The sequence below is a fragment of the Zootoca vivipara genome, chromosome 10 (genome assembly GCF_965207765.1).
Source record: "Zootoca vivipara chromosome 10, rZooViv2.hap1.1, whole genome shotgun sequence".
In the NCBI taxonomy this organism is placed as follows: Eukaryota; Metazoa; Chordata; class Lepidosauria; order Squamata; family Lacertidae; genus Zootoca; species Zootoca vivipara.
The window spans coordinates 51,355,990-51,377,699 of NC_142593.1; the positions used below are offsets into that span (position 1 = coordinate 51,355,990).

At 43.5% G+C, this 21,710-nt stretch overlaps 1 protein-coding gene across 1 annotated transcript in view; it reads right to left on the reverse strand.

Moving 5' to 3' along the window:
- DCC (DCC netrin 1 receptor) overlaps nucleotides 1-21,710 on the reverse strand; it is an 876,197-nt gene that overhangs the window by 415,110 nt on the left and 439,377 nt on the right. Inside the window, exons 4-5 of the mRNA XM_060280362.2 lie at nucleotides 15,026-15,176; nucleotides 14,557-14,693 (exon numbers count right to left, since the gene is read on the reverse strand). Coding sequence (XP_060136345.2) covers nucleotides 14,557-14,693; nucleotides 15,026-15,176 — 288 coding nt within the window. The remainder of the gene's footprint in view (nucleotides 1-14,556; nucleotides 14,694-15,025; nucleotides 15,177-21,710) is intronic.

The window sequence follows — 21,710 nt, forward strand, 5'->3', positions numbered from 1 at the left end:
CAAGACTGGCACCATCCTGCTGTTGTGGTGCCAAATATGTCTGTAGACCCAATAAATTTTAAATGGTAGAACAGATGGTGGGAAATCTCCTCCCCTCTTCACCAAAATAGTTTCATTAGTTTCATGCCCCATCTCCACTTGCCCTGCATAGGGATCCACCTAGAATTCCCTATCCAATATTGAGCAAGGCCAAAAAACAGAAGCGGCCTCCCAGGTCAGAAGGAGCTACTGCACTTAACTTCACTGCAGGTGGGCCATTGCTGCTTCCAAGGACAGAAAGCGGAGGGGCAAAGAATCCAGAAGGCTGGCACAGTGCAAATGCGCTTTTTGCTATGCCAACCTCCCAGCCGCTAGTGTCTTCAGGACCATGTTGTCCCCAATAAAATTAGCCAAAGGGTTACCTTCAACAAGGGTACTGTCTGTGTAGCATTTTGTAAAATGCTAAATTGCTCAGATTTTTCTATATAAAAAAAGAATAGTTGCAGATCAATATTTCTATAGATACATACTTAACATGAAGCATACTTAACACGAAGTATGAGTGTAATTGGTTCTGGAAGTCTGTACTTAACCTGAAGTGAACTTTCCCATTGAAAGTAATGGAAAGTGGATTAATCCGTTCCGTGGGTCCGCGGAGTACTTAAACTGAAAGTACTCAAACCGAAGCATACTTAAACTGAGGTATGACTGTATGTTTGAGATCTCTTGTCTCCTGCCACAGAGTTCTCTGATAAGAGGGAAGTACTCTTAAAACAATTTAACTCTGCAGTGAAGATATAGCCTACGATACCACAGCTGTCCGGTGATGGACTCGGCTGGCTGGAATGCATATTCACATAGATACTCAGGATATGAGGGGGCACTATAAAACATGCCCTGTGCATTGTCTCACTGCCACTTATGTCTATCTAGAACCTGCAGGAATCTGAGTAGGTTCCCTTTATTAGGTCAAATTCAAATAAATGAGCTTCAGAAGTACAGCCTCCTTTTTCACTTCATCCCCTCAGGAGAAACTTGACATCAAGTGTGTAATTTGAAGAGACCTTTTGTTCATTCCCACAGATGTATTCAAACATTTCCCTGCAGTCTTTGCAAAGGGATCGTGGCTTTTTATATTTAAAAAGAACCCCAACCTCTCCATCTATTGCATGTCATACGAGAGAACAAGAGTAAAGAAAGTTAAACGTGCAGCAGAAGCAAATGATAAAACTTCCAAATCTTGTACTTTATGCTTGAAGAGGAAGTGGAATGTTTGAATGATCCCAGAATCATAGAGTTCACTGAGGAACGTCTAGTACAGCCCCTTGCAATGTAGAAATCTGCAGCTGTCCTTTATGGGGATTGAACATGCAAACTTGATCTCCCACTGGTAGTGGTGGGAGGAGCTCCCCACACATACCATAATTCCTGCAGGCATTTGCACCCCCATTTCCGTGGCAGGAGCCATGCTTTGCAGATGACTAAAAGTGGGGGAGATTCAGGATGTAGCCCTTGGACAACCTGGTAATAGTCAATGTAAGTCCAGATCCTGAAAAGGACAGGATCTGACCTGCACAGAAACCTGAAAGGTACGGATCAGGTGAGTTTGCTTCAGATTACGGACAAACAAACTTCCTCCAGATTCCCTAAGCCACAGTGCTCTATGCTCTGGCAGCTCCTAGATGAATTATCACAATGGCTTGGACGTGAGGGGTTTTATTAAATACAACCCAGAAGCTGGAATATTGATGGGTACAGGCAGGTCAGTCATCAAGGTCCCATGATGGGCTCTGCCCAACAGGAGGCAGTTAGACTAATTAACAGAGTACAAAGCTATCAATGGCTACTAGCCTTGAGGGCTAAGCTCTGCATTCATGGTCAGACACAGTATGTCTCTGAATACAGTGGTACCTCGCAAGACGAATGCCCTGCAAGACAAATTTTTCAAAGGACGAATGCATCTTGCGATCTGATGGTGACTTGCAAGACGAATTCGTCTTGCGAAAAATTCGTCTTGCGAATCGTGGTTTCCCATAGGAATGCATTGAAATTCAATTAATGCGTTCCTATGGGCAAAAAAAGAAATTTCAATGCATTCCTATGGGAAACCGTGATTCGCAAGGCAAATTTTTCGCAAAACGAATTGACTCGCGGAACGAATTAAATTTGTCTTGCGAGGCACCACTGTACCAGTTCCTGGGAATTCAGTGCTGTTGCACACTTGTCTTGCTTGGGTAACTGGTTGGCCTAGATGGGCCATTGGCCTGATCCAGCAGGCTCTCCTTATGTTCCTTTGTGGTTCCCTCCTCTCTCCCCCAGTAGAGGTAAAGTTTTGCAAAGTGCAGAGTGAGACCATGTAGCAGTGAGTCATACAGAGCAATTCCATTCAGCTCAGTGCTACTGTAACTATTCAGTCTAACAACTCTTAGTGGCCCCTCACCACTGCCACCTCTGAACATAGGCACCAACTATAGGGGGCCCTGGGGGCCCAGGCACTCACAAAAATTGTGGGTGCTCAGCACCCACAGCACGGGCTCTGGTGTGACTGCATTGGAGATCTTGCAAGGCCTTGGGCATGATCTCTGAGGGCCCACGAGGCCTCAGAAATCACGTCCGAGGCCCTGCTAGGCCTCAGAAGCACCACTGTGGCACGCTGATCAACCTGACACCACAACACCACATTACATTGCAGGCACCAGTGGGCACTCATAACCTCTGAAGCTGTCAGATTGTTCAACTGGCGATACCAAGGATGGGGTTGGGAGTATCTGCATTCAAAATGTGCTCTACCACAGAGCAATAGCCCTTCTTTCTTCTGCAGGCTGCTGTCAATGAAATGGAGTGAGGATGAGGAAATTAGCAACCTAACTGTATCATGTTCTGCATTATGCTTCTCTAAATATTAGTGGGGGCAATGACTTTTGGCAGCTGCCCCACATCGGTTGGAAATAAATTTTGCAACCAAAGTCCTGATGCATAAAATAACTGCTCAGTTGCGTTAAAAACAAAATAGACATGAAAGTTAAAAATGGAAGTTTCATGTTTTCTTCTCTTATACATGCAAGTTGGGAGAATACATTCATGGTTAATAAGTGGTCTACAGTCATTGTTTAACAGGCTATATTGAAATAAATCATTCCCCATAAACCCCATGCTGAGTATGACTAATGCTCCTACAATAGACTCATAAGGGAAGAGCGTGTGTTTGTGTTCAAACCTTCGTAAGTATTTTTATTTGCTTATGCCTCTGTAAAATAATAGAACTGCAGACATGAAACGATCAGAGACTCCAGACTTGCCAGTTCTGTAAGCATTGCTTTGGGAAAAAGGAATTGAAAATTAACTACCATCATGCCAATATACAAATCTATGGCCACACTTCACAGGATCATAGAATTGTACAGTTGGAAGGGACCACAAGGGTTATTTAGTCCAAAACCGTGCAATGCAGGAATCTTTTGCCCAATGCCAGGCTCAAAACTACCAGCCTGAGATTAAAAGTCTCATGCTCTATCAGCTGAGCTATCCCAGGTTGGAATACTGTATCTAATTCTAACCACCACACATCCAAAGGGACATTGTTAAGGTCTACAGAGATAGGCTGTTTAGTAGAGATGTTGCAATAAATTAATCTAGGGAATCTTGCAGATGTGAGCTCTCCTGAATGATTACTCAGAAGAAGGCTTGGGATGTACAAATCCATCAATGTTAGTTTTCTCATTTTTCCAATCCTAAATTCATTTTGCCACACTTCTGCACAAGTTTGTTTTAAACAATATGTTTATGGTCATTAAGAAATTCAGCATAATAAAATCAACCATAAAACAAGTGTTACAGAATGTGAGATTCACCATTACCATGTGAGATTATGTCCCCAAGAATAAGATGGTGGTGTGTGTGTGTGTGTGTGTGTGTGAGAGAGAGAGAGAGAGAGAGAGAGAGAGAGAGAGAGAGAGAGAGAGCAGAATTAACTTCACCCAAATGCATCCCTTCAAAATGAACTCTGCAGGTGGGCACATTCCACTGCCTTGGTGATTGACATATCCAGAAAAAGGAACTCTTGCAAAAATTGTGGTGTGCATGTCTACCAAAGCACACATTTCTATAGGCAGTCTTGCCTAATATACACATTTTTGCAAGCATTTGTCCTAACACACATTTTTTGTGTCCTTTTCACTAATATGGAAGTCTGTGTGCGTTTGCATGTTTCCCATGTGCAGATTAGATACCAGACTGAACATTCTGTTACTCTCAGCAGGAGTTTTTACATATTTTTCATACATTTTATGTATTTGATATTCATTTCCTTCTGAAACTCTAACATGAATTCAATGTCAAATACACCCGCATAATATGCAGAATTCCTCCTGAAAGGAAGGGTACTTCAACAAACACCCATCATTCTCAGGGGGGATTGCTGCATTGATTTCAACATGTATAGTGGCAGGACACCAGTGTGAAATGCACAAGAGAGTGAGAATCTGGCAGCGCATAAATAATAGTGTGTACATAAGAACATCAGAAGAGCCTGCTGGATCAGGCCACTGGTTCAGCATCCTGTTCTCACAACCAGATCCCAAATCAGTGTTGGGAAAATAAATAAATAATTGCCGTTGCATTTGAATAGCAATGATCAACTTTTGGGGGGGGCTCAAATATTTTAGGGGGGGCGGGCAAAGGGACCTCGGCCTCTAGGAGTTGGCAGGGTTGCATCTGATAGCTGATAGGGTTGCATCTCATGTGGTTTTTCTACAGTACATTCTTATATTACCATGGAACCTCCGGAACAAAAGTTTAAAGCAGCACACTTCTTTGCTTAAAATGTCAGTAAGCTGATTATGCTAGACTTTTTTTTGTTAAGATGCAGGTCTAAATCAAATCACCACCAGAGTCAATATTCCTCCAGGCTGAAGGTAAGGAAGAATGGCTTGCCTAAGGCCAACAAACGGGATCACAGCTGATATTTGCATCAGAGACTTCCCCACTGACAGCTGGTGTTCTTAAGAAATCTCCAGATCTTAATTTCGCTGTTGGCACTGACTATAGCCATGTTCTTCGGGATGCGGGTGGCACTGTGGTCTAAACCACAGAGCCTAGGACTTGCCAATCAGAAGGTTGGCAGTTTGAATCCCCGCAATGGAGTGAGCTCCCATTGCTCGGTCCCTGCTCCTGCCAACCTAGCAGTTCAAAAGCACGTCAAAGTGCAAATAGATAAATAGGTGGCGGGAAGGTAAACGGCGTTTCCGTGTGCTGCTCCGGTTCGCCAGAAGCAACTTAGTCATGCTGGCCACATGAACTGGAATCTGTACACCGGCTCCCTTGGCCAATAAAGTGAGATGAGCGCTGCAACCCCAGAGTTGTCCGTGACTGGACCTGATGGTCAGGGGTCCCTTTACCCTTTACCTTTATAACCATATTCTTAGGTCTTACTTAACATTTGCTTCTACTACCCATCAGCTGATGGGCAGTTAGAAGCACACTTAGGGCAAGGAGAGGAACAATTGGAAGCCCGCTTTAAGCTCCAGAGGTCATGAACTGGCAGGACGAGGGGATAGGGGGTCAGTGCACAGAAACCGGAACAGCAGAACCCATCTCCAGAGCCAGAGGGGCCCTTGTCTCCATGAACATGGCAGGCTCAGAGGTTTTGGGAGCAGTGGGGGGTGGGTGGGTATGCTCCCTAGCTGGCCAGGTGGGGCTCGCTAGCTCTGGGAGGAGGCGAGTAATTCCTCAGCTGGAGAAGGCTCAGAACAGGTGAGGGTCACTGGCCTCATCAAGGCCAAGCAACATTCAAGGTATAAAAGGGAAGCAGAGCAGAGGTGCTGCATCTGCTCAACTTCGTACATTGGTTGGAACTTGGTGTGGATGCTCCTGGACCTCTGGACTTTGTTTTGGGTTCAACTCCGAACTGTGTTTCCTGGCCTTTGGACTTTGCTTGTGTGTATTGACCCTTGGTCTTTGAACTTTGGACTTGACATGCAGTCGTATCTCAGAAGTTGAACGGAATCCATTTGGAAGTCTGTTTGACTACAGAAACTTTCGGAAACCAAGGCACGACTTCCGATTAGCTGCAGGAAGCTCCTGCAACCAATCGGAAGCCTCAGAAGCCAGGTCAGACATTCGGGTTCCAAAGAATGTTCACAAACTGGAACACTCACTTTGTGGCGTTTGGGAGCCAAAACGTTTGAGTCACAAGGCATTCATCAACCAAGGTACGACTGTACCTTGCTGCTGGGTGGGCCAGGGGTTCAGGACACCTTCAAGCCATGTCCACACCTGATATCAGGTATGCTGTCAGGTGTAGGACGAGTGGGCATAGCTCCCCTAAAATGACACGGTGGTTTCCTCACCCCTGCATTATGCTAACTTTAATCAGTAAATTTATCTATACTTGTCTCTGTGCCTTTGGTAATTGCTGCACTTTTCGACAAAGCTGTAATTTTGCTGAAAACAAGGATTATATAAGAACAACCACTCTAATTGCTTAATTAATGACATTACTGTTATTTGAGTGTATTTTAAATGCCTTTTCTGTTCTCAGGTGTCCTGTTTGTTCTCCGGTTGGAGAAAGGGTGGGGATAAAAATGTGGCAAATAGCTTGTTTACATAAAACAATAGGAGATTTGCTCCTTTTAATCACTGCTGCTATTTTGTAGATGAACCTTTTGCGCTTCCCATGATTGTGCTCTGAAAGTCTAGACAGCTTGTGAAGCAGCAATGTGCAAAAATAAAATAAAAAAAGGCACAGAAAACACTTTTCTGTGATAAGAGTCTCTGAAAGAAGGCTTGACATGGTGGGTGGACAACATGATTGCAAACCTTCCTGTGCAGCTCGAGAGAGAAATATTCTCCATTTGCTTATTTTTCCTACAAGTAGAAGTGGATGAGAGCTGTGCCATCAGCAACACTGTTTGGCTGCTAGTTTTCATTTGCAGCATCAGTGGAAATGTTCAGGTGATTCAAGAAATTACATAGCTGCATCCAGCACATGAGAGGGAAAAAGGGTTCTGAAGCAGCAAGCACAGTCACTGAGGGACCAAAAACATCCATGAAACAAAGCAAAGCAAAAAAATTCAAAAACAAGAAGCTGCCTTTTACTGAATCAGCCCGAATCAACCCATCCGTGCATTTGCTCAGTACTGTCTACACTGACTGGCAGAAACTCCCTGGAGTCTTTCCCAGCCCTATCTATGCAGGATAGAACGTGGAACCTTTTGCAGTCAAAGCAGATGTTCTACTACTGAGTTATGGTTCTTTAGTGCCCTGATTGCAAGTTGCATGGATCTACACAGTGCCTCTGCTATGGTGGGACTGAATTTGGAAGTTATATCTGCCAGTTTGCATTTCTTAGTGAAGAAAGTATTGATCTGATGTGTAGAGATCTTTCCTATTCTAATAAATTCACAAAAGTTCTGTAAGCTTCTCTGTGTGAAAGAAACAAGCAGAAGGTTCATCATGTTTGGGTTATCCCTTCAGAGAAGCTGAATACAGCTGGTTTAAACTGGTTCTCTTATCTCTTTTGGTCAAGGTCATGCTGACTAAAAAAATAGGCCAGAAGGAGCCTGGGTTTCACTTTATCTTTATCTCTTTTCCTTCTGGTGTGGTGTTCTGTATATACTGTTAAGATTTAGTCTTATTATAAGTTATTGTAAGGTTAAGTTAAGTCTGCTGCAATTGGATTTCTTATGGACAGTGCCAATCCTGAATGTATTAAAGTTGTGACCATTATGCTCATTTGCCTTCAGTAGCAGTAAAGCTCTGCTGGATGACCAATTGCCTCTGGTCTATTTTTGGGAATCCTGCAACATGTTTAAGTTGTTACTCTGCTAACTATACATTGGAATCTACTCTCGATCAATACTGAGTAGAATTCAATGACAATTTCCTCGCTTTGCCAAATGCTGAGAAGATTGCCAGTAAAAGCAGCATGAGGCAGCAACTTTGTGTGTGATTCACAAGGATTCCCATCCACCTGTCTTCTACTTGCAAGCCTCATCTGTCCCACAGGATGTGGGTGAGAATTTCCCAGGCTTTGAGGTGTGTGGAAATGGTCTCATTTGTTCTAGATGAGAGTGGCAAAGTTGAGAAGTGTTGTGGCCATTGGTTACTCTTTAGATGTGAAGTAGAATTCTCCAATTTCAGAATAGCTGAAAATCTGGGAGCTTCAGTCCAGCCCCCCCTGCTTTTCTTTTAGTATTGTACATATATGCTTCAAACCACAAGCTCAATGGCAGCAGGGTCAGGCCTCTTTTGGGAAAACTGTATGAGGTCAAAAGCTAACCCCTCTGATCTTAGGTTCATGGGCTTGATTAGTATTGAAGATTCCCATAGCTGCTTTGGCCTTTAAAATAAATGCAGGATATTGTAATGCAAAGGTCTTCTGCATCATATCTAACTTGCCCACAGAAGCTTGATTCAACAGTGGATTTCTGCTTCCCCAATCATTGGAATGTTTGTGGTTTCTCCATGACATCAGAGCAGGTCAGCCAATGATAAGGAAGTGAGGATAATCTAGACAAGCAAAATACCACTTGATGCCTGGCATATAGAATAGTCTTGATCTTTCTCATATACTATAGGGTAGTTGAATGACATTGTTGGGAAACAAAAAAAGGAGCAGCTTGTTTTCCCCACATAGAGATTGCTTTCTAAAGAAAGCATTTTACAAGAGAGCACTTAACCTACTGCCCAACATGGAAAGGACTTCCATGGTAGGGAAAGGAACAAGGTATACAAGATGCATAAGCCACATTCAGATACAATGTGCAGGTCAAAGGTGCACACTCTGTTTTGAAGAGTCTAGCAATCACAACAGTGTTCCTTTATTTTGATGTACAGTTTGAGAATGCTGAATTATAGGCGAGAATTTAAATACCCTCCCATGAAATGCTCACAGATGTTGAAGAACCAACCTTGATTCTTCCACTTCTGTGTTTGCATAGAGCAGGCATGGCCAAACCCAGCCCTCCAGGTGTTTTGGGACTTTTTTTTTTTTTTTACGAAAGTAACTCAAAGCAACTTACAATAAACACACACACACATAAAAACAAGCATAAAGCAAAACAAAGCAAAATCTAAAAGACAGTCCTATATTTTAAAAGGAAGGATTAAAACATCTCACCCACTCAAGGAGGCCAGAGGTAATCAAAAGGCCATTAATAGTGGTATAAAAATAAAATAAAATATGGCAAAAGTTGATCTGTGGGTAGGAAGCCCTACAAGTGAGAAGCTGCCACAGAGGAAGACCTCTTTGCTTCTGTGCATGCCCATCCCCAGAAAGGTGCCCGCAAAGGACAGAAGGCCTTCATCTGAAAAGGGTTCACCGCCACCCAGTGGTGTAGCATGGTTTGCTGGTGCCCGGGGTGGGGTGCAGATGGTGAACAGAGCCTGCTGCAACAGTCCAGCTCTCGCCACTGATGTCACCGGAGTGACGGCAGCCCTGCACCGCTTTGCGAGGCTGGGATACCTGCCTCACAAAGTGGTGCAGGACTGGCAGGGCAGCATGAGCAGCGCACACACCGAAAATTGTGCCTGCAGCCATCGCCCTGGCAGCCCGCCCCAATTTTACACCCCTGCCACTACTGTTTTAGACCTAGGAACTGGAAGGCCACTAATCCCTGGCTCTAGCCACTAAGCTTCTTTTAAGAGGAGACTACAACCCTGCCTTTTAAACAAAGAAGAGAATATCAAATATAATGGTTATAAATCACCCGCTCCCCACTACCATCTCATTTTTATGATGCTGCCAAGCTGACAACTTCTAGTAAAATATATTTTATTGCAACAGACAGCGCGTGGTAATTGTTACGAGCATGATCCACACTCCTGGCAAAACGATGAATTTTGCTGTAAACAGAATCTGTTCTATGTAATTGTTACCAAAAATGTCTGATCCATTTAAAAGCTAATTATAACTACCAGTTTTAAGACCAGTCTGGGCAAAACTCTTCTGAGTGCAGGGAGGAGACACAGGATGGGGTCTGAAGGCTCATAATTTATCACAAGTTTCATTAAGGTCCTTGAAGTGTGATTAAATAAAATTAATATGGAAGATTATTTCCAATATCCTTCAATAGGGTCCCCCCCCCCCCTTTGCATTTTACCAAGCATATCTGCTAGTAACTAGTTTAATGATTTTCAAATGGTGTTCCTGGGTGTTGAGGTTCTACAGAAAGAAATGTACTGGGAATTACTCACTGAGAGGATTACTCATGGTTCACGAGGTCCCTTAGAAGCAGCTTGACCAAAGCCCATCATTATCAATCATCTTGGTGTGCCAACTCCCATCAACTCCTCTCAGCGTGTGGAGTTGTAGAGAGGACCATGTTGGCCATTCCGGCTCTAAAGGAGCCAGTTAAACCAACTACAAGAAGCAAGTTGACACTTTCAAGTTCAGAAACTCAGGATTTAAGCCTCAAATTAGGGCAAGCATACTCCCTAATATCAGCTATTCATTCAGAAGCTTCTTTCTCAAAAGAACTCTCTTTGTCAATGTTGATCAGTTGCTAAGTGGCACAGCAACGAGAAAATAGCATGCACAATTTTGTTTATAGACACTTGTTTCTGAAATGAAAAGATGACTTGAATATTTAAACTGATATTTAACAACTTCTTAATGGTCATACATTTTAAATTCAATGAATAGTAACATTGACTGGGAAGAGTCAAACAAAAGGAGAGGTCTTTGTTTAGCGATAGTCAAATGCATCCAATGCAGTGAGTACAAGAGATAATTTGCAACAGTCTTCTACATCCATGCTTGTTTCTATGCTATTTTTACCATTGACGGGGACTAAAAAGAAATGGGAAAACAGAAAGAAAAATATTTCTTTCTTTCTTTTACATTTCAATAGCTTCACTGTGGAACACTACCAATTTTAAATTCTCTTTTCAAGTAGAGGAGTGTCTGCTGACAGCTGTTCAGATAGAAGACTATTTTTCTATAAAGCAAGAAACATGGCTATCCTAACAGGAACCCATGATAAGTAAGGGACGCAGGTGGCGCTGTGGGTTAAACCACAGAGCCTAGAGCTTGCAGATCAGAAGGTCAGCGGTTTGAATCCCCGTGACGGGGTGAGCTCCCGTTGCTCGGTCCCAGCTCCTGCCAACCTAGCAGTTCAAAAGCATGTCAAAGTGCAAGTAGATAAATAGGTATTGCTCCGGCGGGAAGGTAAACGGCATTTCCGTGTGCTGCTCTGGTTCGCCAGAAGTGGCTTTGTCATGCTGGCCACATGACCTGGAAGCTGTACACTGGCTCCCTCGGCCAATAATGCGAGAGGGGCGCCGCAACCCCAGAGTCGGTCACGACTGGACCTAATGGTCAGGAGTCCCTTTTAAGGTCCTAGGCACAGGAACATTGAAGACTTTCACAGTCCTGACAAAACTTGACAGATAGGTCTCTAGATCTAGGTGTGAGTGCTACACTACACAAAGATTCCTCTCCACAATTGCAAAACATCATGCACATCCCATCATTAACCAGCTTGTAAGGCCAAATAAAAAGAAAGTGTTTTGCAAAACAACTTGTTTTCCTTTTCTCTCCCTCTCTCTCTCAAAAATTACTTTTGTCATTATGAAATAATTGAAACCCATGAAACATTAATGCACCATAAGCCACAGAGTTCAAAGCCTCCATCATGCATAATTTCCATAACATTGCATTGTGACTTAATAAAACGATATTATTGTGCACACATCAAATCTCTTCTAATCCAAATAAGGGCTTTCTGTTCACTAATGAAAGCATTTTTATGCATAAGGTTTAAAGCCCAAATGCTAAATAAGCATTGCAGTGATATTGGGCTCCTGTTTGAGCAAGTATTATCTGTGTGGTTCCTTAAATCTTTTTGGAATAACCCAAAGATAACTCGGCATTGTTCAGTAATTAAAAAACAAACCACCTCTCTAAAGGCAGTGTTTGTACAATTCTGATTCCATGAAAAACTGACACACTGGCAAACTCAACTCTTTGATCCCAGACCCAAGACATTTTCCCCTCCCCTCACATTTCTGTCAAATAGCATGCTTACTGGCTAATGAATCATTTGCAGGAAGAAAGAGAGGTTTTCACAAGGATGAAAGCAGGGGCAAAGTGGTATGTTTTGCTGCTCAGCAGGTGGCACAGAAAACAACAGTGCTTCCAATTTTTTCCCCTGAGTACTGTTATTTCTGTGTGGTAACCGCTGGCATCACAATGTTGCATCACAACCATGCCGTGCATGATGCCTGGATACGGACCCAGAGACAAAGTCAGTCAAGGCTATTCCTCCTGACAATGGGAGTAAACCTATGCGCCCTGATCCACTAGTATATGTGCTAAAAGAGGTTTTTGTGTGGACAACTGTGGTGAAGGCAGATGCATGTCATCCGGAATACCAGCAGATGAAGTATACTGGGGGAGGTCTTGGGATCTTAACACACAAAGAATAGAATCATGCACACTTACACTGAGTTGTGAAGTGATATGTGCCCTACCTGCTTTGTAATCTATAAAAAATGACTTCATACATAGTCAAGATTTATGTTTTTATGTTTAGTTTCTTTTGTCATTTAAGTTGATATTTCTTTTGGTGAATGTATGTTGCAGGGGACCTCCGTACAGGGAGCCTCCGCCTCTCCTGCTGACCAGCACATCACCCAGTGAGAGCAGCAGCAGCAGGTCAGGGGAGGGGGAGGCGGAAGTCAGGGGGATGGAGGAGAGAGGGCTCAGAGATGCTGCAGAGCCCTGGCACTGCCCCGGCCAACGGGCTGAGGAAACGGGGCAGCTACTTCCGTCATCGCAGTTAAGGCGTGGTACTAAGCATACAGAGGGGAGGTGGTGTTTCGGGGTGCCCAAGCTCTTATGCTGGTCACATAACAGGAAACGTCCACTCCAGGATTCTGGGAGTGACTAGAAGGTCATGTTTCTTGGCATCTCTGCACTGTAAATATTATGCACAACAAACCTGTTGGACTTTGGCGTCTTTACTCAAGAGACTTTGGACTTTGGCGTCTTTACTCAAGAGTAGCCATACACAAGCCCTGACAGTAGGTTTGATATTTCTTTTGGTTAATGTATGTTTCATTGTTTACTTTTGTAGGAATCAAGGAGTTGTATGTATAATAAGTTTGTTTTGTGTTTTGTTTTGCGTTTCTGAGTATTGTATTCATCAATAAAAGTCTTTAAAAAATTAAAAAAGAAAAAAGAAACAACTTCATACATAAGGAGCAGCCCTCCACCGCCACATACATATCTTCAACTCTAGCTGCAGTTGGTCACCGTGGACAGCAATAAAAAGACTAACCCAGGCATCCCCAGACTTCAGCCCTCCAGATGTTTTGGACTACAATTCCCATCTTCCCCGACCACTGGTCCTGTTAGCTAGGGATCATGGGAGTTGTAGGCCAAAACATCTGGAGGGCCGCAGTTTGGGGATGCCTGGACTAACCTCTTAGGCTAACTCTCATACTGGGGCTTCCCGCTCCCCAAATATTCTTGCTATTAGATTGAGACCATAATGTTCCCAAATGCCAGGAATGGCACCTCAAATGACACAGAGAACAAGTGTAGAAACAGGTGGTATGGAATTTTCCCCAGGCAGCCATTTGGATTACAACCTTGAAGCATTCTAAACCAGAGCCATACATTTTTCCAAGTTGAGATCCTCGCCTTACGTCTCACTAAAGAAGAGTTAGGGATCTTATCTCACAGAGCCCCACATAGCAGCTTTTATTTTGAAACTCCCATCTTTAAAGAACATGAAGATGTATTAGAAACCCCAGCCTTGTGCCAAGGCACCCGAGTGGGAGAAACACTTGCAAATGTTCTTCTGGGTTTGGATCTGACCATTTTGAAATTGAGGGTGGTAGAACAACATTATTCCTGCAAAGAAGAATGTAATCTAGCAAGACAAACCAAAGCAAGTACATAATGAGTGGCAGGAAATATGTTATTTTAGAATGAATTTTCACACAGAATGACAAGCAATGTCCTCAGCATCTGAGTTATCAATCACCTAATGACATCAGTACACATAGTAACCCTATGGCTTAATTCCTTGTCACCATAAAAAATGCTGTTGGTGACATACAAATCAAAAACAATAAACACTGCAAAAATTTAATATTAAAATCCCAAAAACCCAACAAGCTCAACATAATGAGGAAGAAAACAAACACAGGAAAAATCATCTTACCCATAGAGCTAAAAATCACCCAACCACAGAGACAATATTTGGAATTCAATTTGAGAGTAAACACAATTGAATGTTTTTCATGGCATTGTAGGCATGTGAAGATGTCTTTCAACCCAATAAAAGAAAGGTGAGGGTGTTCCAGTTGTGATATAGCAAACAAGTAGCTAGTAACAGGTTATTTGTTTGTTTTTTACTTACCAGATTAGCCCTTGAAAGTATCAACCGTATTAAAGGTGGGGAGAAGAAATAAGCCAGCATTTTTATGCCAGTGACATAGTGTGGACACTTTGTGTGAGCCTCCACAATAAATACCCATCTGGAAGCGCACTGAATCCTTCTTCAGATGCAAGGGACTTTTTCACACCACAAAGGACTCCGCAAAAGATATAGGATTCTCTGTACTCACCCAAAACAGATAGCTCAGCTGAAGCACTGCTGTTCTCCTCCCTGTAGGTGACCACACAAGTATATGTCCCAGAATCGTCATCTGTTGCATTAGATATCAGTAAGTTACTGCCAGCTAGCAATGAATACTTTTTGGACCTGGAATATTGGCAAGAAAACTTGGTTTAAAATAAGGGAATGGATAGGATGGCTTTGTAAGTTTTAGAAGGTTTACATCCCACCCTCTCCACTGTTCCCTCAGATCAATTTAAAAAGAAATTACACAATATCATAAGCATGAATTATCAATTATATACAGTGGGAGGGCTGTTCACTCCTTCCCATGTGTAGGGTTCCAGCAGACTTATGATCTTCTCTCCTTTCAACTTCTTTCAACAAATGGTGTTCCCACATGGGACAAAGCAGCAGATCCAAAAGTGAGCAGCAGAATTCTAGATTTGCTCTTCCCAATAAACCGAGGAACTAGGTACCTGAATGGGATTGTTTCATCTCCTCGCAGCCACGTAAACGTTGGGGCTGGATAGCCAGAGACACAGCATTCTAGCACAGCGTCTTTCCCTTCGACAACGACCACATTTGACGGTCTCTGCAGGAAAAATTGTTGCCTGTGCAACCCAGGATCTACGGAAGGAAAAGGAATGGTTATTACTTAATAATCACACCATTTGTCTTAGGAGCAGCGGGGAAGAGTATTTAAATATTCTCAGTGGGGAATCTTCCGTTTCACCGCGCGAGAGAAAATTCACCCACACAAACACAGTATAGAATAAGGGAGCAGAAAATGAAATACAGGACAAACATTTGAATCCAGAGAGGTGAACATACTAAATGAAAGCATAACTCTACAGAGTTTGGCTCCGAAATGAGTCACACTGAGTTGAATGCAACTTACTACCAGTCACTGGTGTAGTGGTAAATTTTAAAATACAAGTATGTCATGACATTCCCCCATAGAGGAATCAAGAAATGCACGCTTCTGTAGAAATAAATGTTAAGAAAAATTGTGGCACTTTCATGGAGGCTTAGCATATGATAAACTTCCCAGCAGCATGGCTCCAGTAATAATAATAATAATAATAATTTATTATTTATACCCCGCCCATCTGGCTGGGCTTCCCCAGCCACTCTGGGCGGCTTCCAACAGAAAAATGAAATAAAATAATCTATTAAACATAAAAAGCCTCCCTAAACAGGGCTGCCTTCAGATGTCTTCTAAAAATCTGGTAGCTGTTTTCCTTTTTGACATCTGATGGGAGGGCGTTCCACAGGGCGGGCACCACCACCTCTGCCTGGACCTCAGTGTCCGGGCAGAACGATGGGGGTGGAGATGCTCCTTTAGGTATACTGGACCGAGGCTGTTTAGGGCTTTAAAGGTCAGCACCAACACTTTGAACTGTGCTCGGAAACGTACTGGGAGCCAATGTAGATCTTCTAAGACTGGTGTTATGTGGTCTCGGCGGCCGCTCCCAGTCACCAGTCAAGTTGCCGCATTCTGGATTAGTTGTAGTTTCCGGGTCACCTTCAAAGGTAGCCCCACGTAGAGCGCATTGCAGTAGTCCAAGTGGGTGATAACTAGAGCATGCACCACTCTGATGAGACAATCTGCAGGCAGATAGGGTCTCAGCCTGCATACCAGATGGAGCTGATACACAGCTGCCCTGGACACAGAATTGACCTGTGCCTCCATGGACAGCTGTGAGGCCAGAATGACTCCCAGGCTGCACGCCTGGTCCTTCAGGGGCACAGTTACCCCATTCAGGACCAGGGAGTCCTCCACACCTGCCCGCCTCCTGTCCCCCACAAACAGTACTTCTGTCTTGTTAGGATTCAACCTCAATCTGTTAACTGCCATCCATCCTCCAACCGCCTCCAGGCACTCACACAGGACCTTCACCGCCTTCACTGCCAGTCCCATGTATAGTTTCCTGGGAGTAAGCTTCATTGAGCTCAGTGATGCTTGCCTCCGAATGTATGGATTAAACTTGCAAAACACACTGAGCTTTAGCAAAAGATCTCCTGCCCACTGAAATGTAGCCTTAAGCCTTTAATTGGAAATGCACACAAGCTTGCAAAGACTGCTATGACTTAAACTCTTAAGAGTTTATTTACTTGCCAGAGCAAGGAGACTCATCGGTTATCCCGGTGCTCCAACTGATGACATCACAACTCCTGCATCCCTTTGTCCAGTTGCTCCAGGTAAGTGGGTGCATGATTGCAGCCTGATTCTAGGCTTAACGGGCAAATCCAGCAACTAAGCTTTTGATGATTAATGAGGGGTCAATTTTAATTGGTAGTTAATTGGAGAGTTAATGCCACACTCGTGCATTTTGCAAAGCTGTGTTTTGGTTCTGGTGTGTGCCTCTAATAGGGAATGAAAAATAAAATATTAAATATGATATTTCCTCTTTAACCATGAGTGCTAGTTGCCTCACAGTAGTTCCAGTTCCTAAAAACAAATAAATAAATGAGGTTTGGTGACATGCATATTTTAAGGGGGGAAATTTCCCCCCAAAGCTTCCATGGCTATGCAACTCAATATTTTTCAGTTGTTTAACAGCCCTGATACTGAACACATATTAGAATTTCTCTTGATAGAGATCTGTAACAGTGTGTTATACTGGCGAAGCCAGAGCACAGACTAAGAAACGTAATGTTAAGTGTGTTCACACCTTGCAGAGAAGAGGGGAATCCCTGAAAAAACACCATATATACTGGAAAGCAGAACAATGGATCTGGTACAGACTGGGAATTAGAAGTCATTTCAGATCCAAAGTGAGGCACTTAAAAAGCACCCCCACCTTACTCATTTCTAGTTAACATCTGAACAGATATGTTATGAGAACCAAACTTTATTTTGTTATCTCCCCATTGAACATCCGCCAATGTATATTAGATCCCCCCTCCTGATTAACATAAGGTGCTCTGTCATTATAATTAAAACTTTCCTGTTTCCTACTTTGCCGATTGCTTAAATGAATGTCCTTGCTATGCAACCCCCCCCCCAAAAAAAAACAGAGAAAGGAGAGACAGAGAAGTAAAGCATCAACCCTCAATTCTTTAATTAAATCAAGGCTAGGCTTTACATCAGTATAATAAAACACTAGAAAGATTTGGAAGGTTTTTAATGTGCAATCAAATTGAAGTGTAATAACAGGAGCCCTTTTTGTGTTTGTTGAAAGGAGGAATTGTCTACTATTGTGTGAGAGGGCTGGGATATTTTATGGAATTTGGCTGTAACTACTCCAGATAAATGGATGATGTTACACAAGGGAGACTGATTTGTCGCTGGTCGCTTTGAGTCACACTGCACAGAACCGTGAAAGTTGAAGGAGTCATTCGGAACAACAATTTATTTTGCTAGAGAAATGCACAGCCTTCTTCGTGGCCCCGAATTACTTCCTATTGGAGTGCATCAGGCAGTTTTGTTTAGCTGAAGGCAAACTACCATGCCACAATTGCAATTTCCACTGAAACATAATCAACAAATACAATGCATTAGGCTGGTGCAAATTTGATTCCATTGTTTTGCAAAGCAGCACTTCATCCTAGCAACCTAGCGAGGTTCCATTAATATGACACTGATGAGACAAAATGCTTCATACTCCCAATTCCTAAATGTGATTAAAACGGAAAACCCACCATCTCCTGAATACTCATGTAAAAAGCCCAAAGCTCTCTAGTGCAGATCACTATGTGTAACACGTTACAATAGGAACTTAGTAACTTGCTCCTCAAGGGACGCGGGTGGCATTGTGGGTTAAACCACAGAGCCTAGGGCTTGCAGATCAGAAGGTCGGCAGTTTGAATCCCCGCAACAGGGTGAGCTCCCGTTGCTCGGTCCCATCTCCTGCCCACCTAGCCGTTCAAAAGCATGTCAAAGTGCAAGTAGATAAATAGGTACCGCTCCAGTGGGAAGGTAAACGGCATTTCTGTGCGCTGCTCTGGTTCGCCAGAAGTGGCTTTGTCATGCTGGGCACATGACCTGGAAGCTGTACGCTGGCTCCCTCGGCCAATAAAGCGAGATGAGCGCCGCAACCCCAGAGTCGGTTACGACTGGACCTAATGGTCAGGGGTCCCTTTACCTTTAACTTGCTCCTCAGTGCCTTTGTGGTTTGCTCAGTTTCTATAAGGATGTGAAACCCCAGTGCCATCCTCCCAATTTGCAGATAGCTGCTGCTGGTTTGAGAAGCCACAGGGTGAACAGGGTGATTCCACCTGATCACCACTTCCATACAGAACAGAGGGAAGGGGTAGGATTGTGACATATTAATTACAGTAGGCTGGAGGCAGGATACTAGCAAGGATAAAAGGGCCTTTTGGAAAGAATTCAAGTCTCTCTCGCAAACAGCCCGATTCTTTGCTCCTAGACCAATAAAACAGAAAAGTCCCTGCCATCAGTTCCAGACCCTCAAATGTTTCTGTTTTCCAGGGACAGTCCCAGATTTACAGAAACTGTCCCGGTTGCTGACATGACCGAAATCTGTGTGCAGACAAACACCGGCTCCCTTGGCCTATAGAGCAAGATGAGCACTGCATCCCCAGAGTCGTCCGCAACTGGACCTAACGGTCAGGGATAGGACACCCCCAGGGCTTTCCCCCCCCCAGTCGGAATTCGACGGAACTCAGTTCTGGTACCTCTCAGTTGCGCACCATTGCCATTATAAGAGAACAAGGGAGACATTCATGGTGAGTTCCGGCACGTCTTTTTCTAGGGAAAAAAAGCACTGGACATCCCTGTTTTCACTAGAGAAATATTGGGTGGTATGTATTTCAAAATCTACAACAGACAAAAGCACTACTGAGGCAGGAGGGGTGGAGGGAGGCAGACTGAGGCAAGACCAGTGATGTTATTTTAAAAGGCATAGCTGCCAAGTTATCCCTTTTTTACAGGGATTTTCCCTTATGCTGAATAGGCTTCCTCGCGAGAAAAGGGAAAACTTGGCAGCTATGTTAAAAGGCACAGCATAATTAGAGATGAGTGAGTTCCCTCCTACCTCTCTTGGGTTGGCTGGGGAATATGACAAGCTCTTTATTTCTTTAAAGCATCTTCACCCTGATCTATCGACAAAAAGCCTCCCTGGATGATTTACGGTATATTTGTTAATTTGTTAAAAAAAAAGATGGGAAATGGGGGGGGGAAAGATGAAGATTTGTGTGCATCTTTAAAAACCAAAAGGCAAAACAGTACTTTTCTTTTTTGTCTTGTCAGAATGGAAATGCCAAATTGAATGCCTGGCCATTGGGCCTTGGGGGCTGTGTTGCTAATCCAACTAGGGAAGGAAACCTACTGTAAACCACGATAGAGAAATCCGTCATTAAAGCGATACTCATCTCTCAATTTATATAATGCATTAAGGTGTATAACCACAGTACGAGCAACCTGTCTGGAGGTCTGACTCCCTCCCCACTCTGCTCTCATGATGGAAATTCAAGCCGGGCTCCACAAAGCCAACTAAATGATGTGATAAGCAACAGGATAAAGCAATAAGCAGGTAAAAGGATAATCAAATTCATACTGTGATCTCACTCAGAGAGTGTTTTCAAAAATGCATTATCAAATTCATGGCTGTTTTAACCAGAGGCAAGACAAAAATATTAGATTAACATTTTTATTTATTTATTTTTGCATTAATCCAATCAAGCATGTTGAATTCATACTCCATGAACTCTGAAGTTAATGTTCACTGGAGCAAAGTCAGGCACCTTTTTTATTATTATTAACTGCTTCTTATTATTTTTTCCTTGTTTGTGAAGAAAATGACACACTCCGCTCTCTGTGGCATACAGGCTGTCCTTCCTGGCTATAAGACAGGTTAATATGTAGTAATACCTCTTTCAATATAAACACATTTCACTATACTGGATCATAGCTGCCAAGTTTTTGCTTTTCTCGCGAGGAAGCCTATTCAGCATAAGGGAAAATCCCTGTAAAAAAGGGATAACTTGGCAGCTATGTACTGGATCCGAGCAATGATCTACCTGATCCCATGGTGTCCAACCAGGCGTCAGTGAGAAGCCACGGAGCAGGGATGGGGAACCTCAAACCTGGAAACCTGCCTCTTCAGGCCTCTTTATGTGGCCACTGGGACTTTCCGCAGGTCACAGCCCATCACCCCAACCCACACACCCCACTGGCCCTACTTTTTCTCCCAGTTGTTTTTGCATGGCTCATAAGTGCCCTTGAACTCTGATAGTGCCTCTAGATCAGGCATCCCCAAACTTCGGCCCTCCAGATGTTTTGGACTACAATTCCCATCTTCCCTGACCACTGGTCCTGTTAGCTAGGGATCATGGGAGTTGTAGGCCAAAACATCTGGAGGGCTGCAGTTTAGGGATGCCTGCTCTAGATGGAAGCTAGAGAAATGTGGGTTGGGTTTGTGTACAAACTAGCCCACTGCTCAAAGCATGTGTGCTTTATGCCCCGCCCACTTTGCCTCTGACCACTCCCATCATTCTCTAGAGGGCCTTGGAAGGTTGCCCAGAAAATTAATTAACAGCAGCAGCAGCAGCAGCAGCAGCAGCAGCAGCAATTGTATCACGCCCATATGACTGGGTTGCCCCAGCCACTATGGGCGGCTTCTAGCACATACAAAAGCATAATAAAGCATTAAACCAGGCATCCCCAAACTTTGGCCCTCCAGATGTTCTGGACTACAATTCCCATCTCTCCCAACCACTGGTCCTGTTAGCTAGGGATCATGGGAGTTGTAGGCCAAAACATCTGGAGGGCCGCAGTCTGGGGATGCCTGCATTAAACATTAAAAACTCCCCTATACAGTAAAAGGAATATGGTTCTGAGGCTTGAATGGCTTGAAAGCCTTCCCTTCCCCTCCCGGGGATAACTGTTCAAAGGAAATTTGAGATGGGAAAGCTTAGTTGAATTTGGACCACTAAAGAGAAGAGAAATAGAAAAAAATAAAGAAAGCAAACAACAATGTGAGTGGACAGAAAGATTGCTAAGGCCAGATAGTTGTTGAAGATGCAGGTCTTTGAGCACCATCATTTTCATCATAAAAAGAGCCAGGTCGAGTATGCTGACTGATTTCATATTTTTTCAAGTGTTCCTCACCTGTGGAACATCACATGTTCCCTCACTGCATGTTCTGACATAATTTCCTGCCATTCATCAAGTGTGAATGTAGTGCTAGCCTCTCA